At 33.3% G+C, this 4,282-nt stretch overlaps 1 protein-coding gene across 1 annotated transcript; it reads right to left on the bottom strand.

Annotated features, from left to right (window-relative positions):
- Positions 1 to 255: 255 nt before the first annotated feature.
- On the bottom strand, positions 256 to 4,136 carry LOC118756968 (snake venom metalloproteinase fibrolase-like; the record flags this gene model as incomplete). The annotated part of the gene is made up of 2 exons (XM_036491698.1): positions 256 to 419; positions 3,967 to 4,136. Coding segments are annotated over 2 exons (334 nt in total), but the record flags the coding sequence as incomplete, so codon positions are not given.
- Positions 4,137 to 4,282: the final 146 nt, after the last annotated feature.

The following is a 4,282-nucleotide window of genomic DNA, read 5'->3' as shown; positions in this document are numbered from 1 at the left end:
CTTCGAGGGAAATTTAGTGGCAAAGAAGTTGGACAGTTATCCAGAGTTTTTTTTTTGACCAAATTTCATGACTTAAGTTTAAATTTTCATCCAAAAGTAAATTTCTTAAATGATATCCGCGAAACTTTGGCATCCAGTACATAACGGTTTTATACCACCATAAGGCAGTGGCGTGTAACTTTGCTCTCATTCTGATACTAGTAATAAATATAAAGCAATGGCATAACATTTTTTTTTCAATACTTTGAGACTCACCTCATTTGGCTTATTGAGTAAACACAACCCATGTCCGGTGCGCAGCGCATCGATATAATCCTTTTTACTGCACTCGGAGAATTTGTATGGCTGCACATTTTCCTGGCCAACAATCGATTGGGCCATTATGCAGCCATGCCAGTCGCGGCAGAAGCACTCCTCACCTGTCGTAGGTAAAAGAAACAAATAATTATGCGATTAAAAATGAAAAATTTGCTGTCAACAAAAGTGCTAAATAATGCAGCAGATATTTGTATATGTCTATTAAAGTGTGTACAACAAATACAATATGTTTTAATATTTTATACTTTTGCTACGTAAGTACGTGCATACATTTGTATGTACATTAGGGTGATCTAAAAAAAAAAGCAAAGCCGGAATTTTAATGCTCCACCCGCGGATTGTTCTATGCCGAAAAAAATTATACCACTATTTTTTATTTTGAAATTCAAAAATAGTTAGAGAACGCTCAAAGCGCTCAAAGGTTTCAATGTTTTTTATAAGTTCCCCATATAAAAAATTGCCAGCATTAAAAAATTTTAAAATAAACAATTGCGTATTATTATTGCGAATCACCTCAAGAGAAACAAATTTTTACCATCTAAAATACTAAATTTATCGAATTCAACACCATTTTGACGAAAAATGGGTTTCCCTCTTTTAAAATATATGGAAAACTTTGAGCACTTTGCGCGACCTCTAAATATTCTTTAATTTCGAAATATTTCTTTCGATATAGATTAATCCTAGCGGGTGAGTGAGCATGAAAATGCTTACTTTACTTTTTCACATTCATTTTGGACCACCCTAATATATCACACACATTAAATAACACATCAAAGGACTGTTGAAGAGGAAAGAAAATTTCAATTTCATAAATTTTGCTGTCGCTTTTACCTTCTTGCACGTTATCATTTTTGATATAAAATATATTGCGTATGGACAAATATATTTGCATAAGCAGCTATCTAGCAATATTTATTTATCTATTTATTCTTCAAAATATGCGTCTTTGAAAGCGCATTTACATATTTCGAAGGTCTATTGTTATTGCTGCCAATAACAACAGCAATGCTAATCGTTTCTATTTCTTTTTACAATATAAATGTTTTATTTATTTGCCAAAGCAAAATATTTACTTAGGAATATTTAGGTTTGATGCGCGCGTGTGCTTTTGTGTGTAGCAGCCAATAAAATGAAATGATGAATAGAAAAGTATACAGATTCTTTTTTTTTTTTAAATAAAATTTATGAATTTCCATTAGGCAAATGCATCATCACTATGGATACACACACCAGCCCACAGACAATGTACGAGGCACTCACACTTTCCCATACAAATACATATACACAAACATTTAAAATACATTTGCTGTAATGTTAAGTGAGCAGGCGTATGTACATATATCAACAACCGCAGGATGAGCGTCACCGTCATCGCCATTGCCATCGCCATCGGAGTGCCGCCGAGTTTGGTCATCAGTGGTGGCTTAACTTGATAATGGATGTTGTGGTTTGAAAGCACGCCTCTCTTAGCCGCAGATCAAAGATTTGCTATTATAAAATACTTATTGCCTTTGTTAGTAAAAAGCTTCGCTCACAGCTTTGTCTGTTGATTATATGGCATTAAACGTTCGTCATAAATCAGCCAATTCAGTCGATTATTACACCGCTGCTATTAGTGTGTGTGTGTGGTTGCGTTTTGGAAATCACATCGAAATTGTTGAATGAATTATTATTGGTGATGACGGAAGTTTGCTTTGCTTCTATGGCAGCTGCGATTTTTTATGGTTGAATTTCTATTTTCTTACACTCTGTGCGAATATTATAAATGTGACCTGGGAGACACATTAGTACTTCTACAACGTAGCCATAGCGAAAAAGCACAGCACACAAAAGTGATTGCTCTTACTTTGTGTGAAAGCTTTGAATATTTATAAGATGGAAATTGTGTTTAACAGCAAACAATGTGAGGGAAATGTGCGAGTGTGCAGGCAGCAATTTGTAATTTTGTGTTATTGTATTCAATGCAAAGTGTTGTTGAAAAATTCAGCAATTTATTTATGAACATAAACGTTGGCTTGAATTTAATAGATTTTTATCTCTGAGACTTTTGGTTAGAAAAGTTGGTATTATATTTAATTTTTGATTACGTTTAAGTGCATTTAAAGCCGAAGTAAACAAAATCAATGGCGCTAAGAAGTACTTAAATTGAAAATGTGTACATACATATGTGTAGATAGATTTAGCAATGTAGCGGTGACTAGTTCTGCACATATCCACCACAATGGGAACATTAAAAATTTATTATTTTTGAATTGACAAGCCATTCAGTACAACTTATTATGCGACTTTTCAATAAGGCACTATCGACTATAAGAAAATCCAACCGCGGTCTTTGATGATGTAACAAAGTCAGTGTAATGTATAAATAAAGCTTACGATTTGAAAGAAATGAGATTGCGAATAAACTTGCTTACAAGCTGCCTTTATTAACCAATAACCTTGAGGTACATGTATCTATAAAGACAAACACTTCTCAGAAGTATAAACTATTGTTTTCACCGATATATTGCTAGAGGTCTAACTTAAAATATAGAAGGAAAAAACTAGAAAAGTTGCCACCTGTTTGCAAATTGCGATTAAAGTAAATTGATAAGATAAAGTAAATATTGCAATATGGAAGACAAAAGAAAGAGAGTATTTTAATTTAACTTAATTGATAAGATAAATTGAATATTGCAATGCGAGTATCAAACGGAAGAGGTTTAGTAAAGTTTACTGCCGAAAATATTTTTTTTAAGGGTTGCCAGCTGTTTGAAAATTTATAAAATAAATGAAGTATTAAAAAGCGGGTATTAAACAGCACAAAAATACAATTTAGGTGCAGTGAAGCACGCCGCGTATTTGCTAATTGAAAATAAAATAAATTGAACTTAAAGAGTTTTTAAGAACTTTTGGCAGTCTTTCGGATTTTCTCTGGATTTTCCGGTATTTGTAGTGACTTTTCTGGACTTTTCGGGATTTTTTCGAAACTTCAAGGTTTTCTCCGGTTTCTTCGTTTTTTTCGTTTTTTTTTGTGTGGAATCTTTCGTGTTTTACTTTTCGGGATATTTCTGAAGTTTTTTTTTGGAACTTTTCGGAACTTATCAGGATTTTCGGTATTTTAGTTTAGGTTAGAGTCTATCGCTTTTGAAAGTGCTTTTAAGTTAAAGTTGAGCTTTCCTTGCATTGCGTAGATACTTTTATTGCCACTGAAATCCATTTAAAACGTTTTTATTTTTATAAATGGTACGTGATTTTAAATCAGAACAGTGACCTATTATTTGGTTGAATACAAATGCACTTAAAATTTAAAGATAAACCACTATAAATACACTTCCATAAAATAAATCACAGCTAAAGCATAAAGAGTGGTATTTGGAGCAACATACATATAATATAAGCTGTTTACTTTTAAATAAGTACGTAATTGTGAAAGTTTGTGTGAAAGCATATATCTAATATCGAAGATTGGTGCTCAAACAATAGATCAAATTTATTGCACAATTACTTTTTGGCAGCCATTAGAGTTATTTACCAAAGCAATGAGGAGACATTTTAACGCTAATAAATATTAAAGTACAAATAACAACACAATTGTTGGGATCAAACATATACATATGTGCTTATACTCATACATACATAAAAATATCCGTATTCAATACTTACGTCCATCATCGTGCCCCATGCCGATATTATGGCCAATCATGTGCGCCATTGTGCCAGCCAGCAGATGTGGCTCGTAAACGTTGATATCGACGCTGATGCCAACCGCACGCGGCGTACACACAGTCTCCGGCACAGAAATGCCCGCTTCGCCACCAGCGAACGTCTCGCCGCTAAGAGAAAAAAAGAAGAAAGTAAAAAACGGAGAAAAAAAGTTGGAAGTAAATTTTAGATGCTAATAAATATTACATATAAAATTAGCAAACATTTAGAAAGCACAAGTTGTAAGCCAATGAAAAAAGGTTCACCCCGACCAAGC

Source organism: Rhagoletis pomonella, unplaced genomic scaffold, assembly GCF_013731165.1.
Source record: "Rhagoletis pomonella isolate Grant_MI unplaced genomic scaffold, Rhpom_1.0 Rhpom_scaffold_13390, whole genome shotgun sequence".
NCBI classification, from domain to species: domain Eukaryota; kingdom Metazoa; phylum Arthropoda; class Insecta; order Diptera; family Tephritidae; genus Rhagoletis; species Rhagoletis pomonella.
The sequence above is the reverse complement of the archived record's forward strand: the minus strand, read 5'-3'. Positions and strand labels throughout refer to the sequence as shown.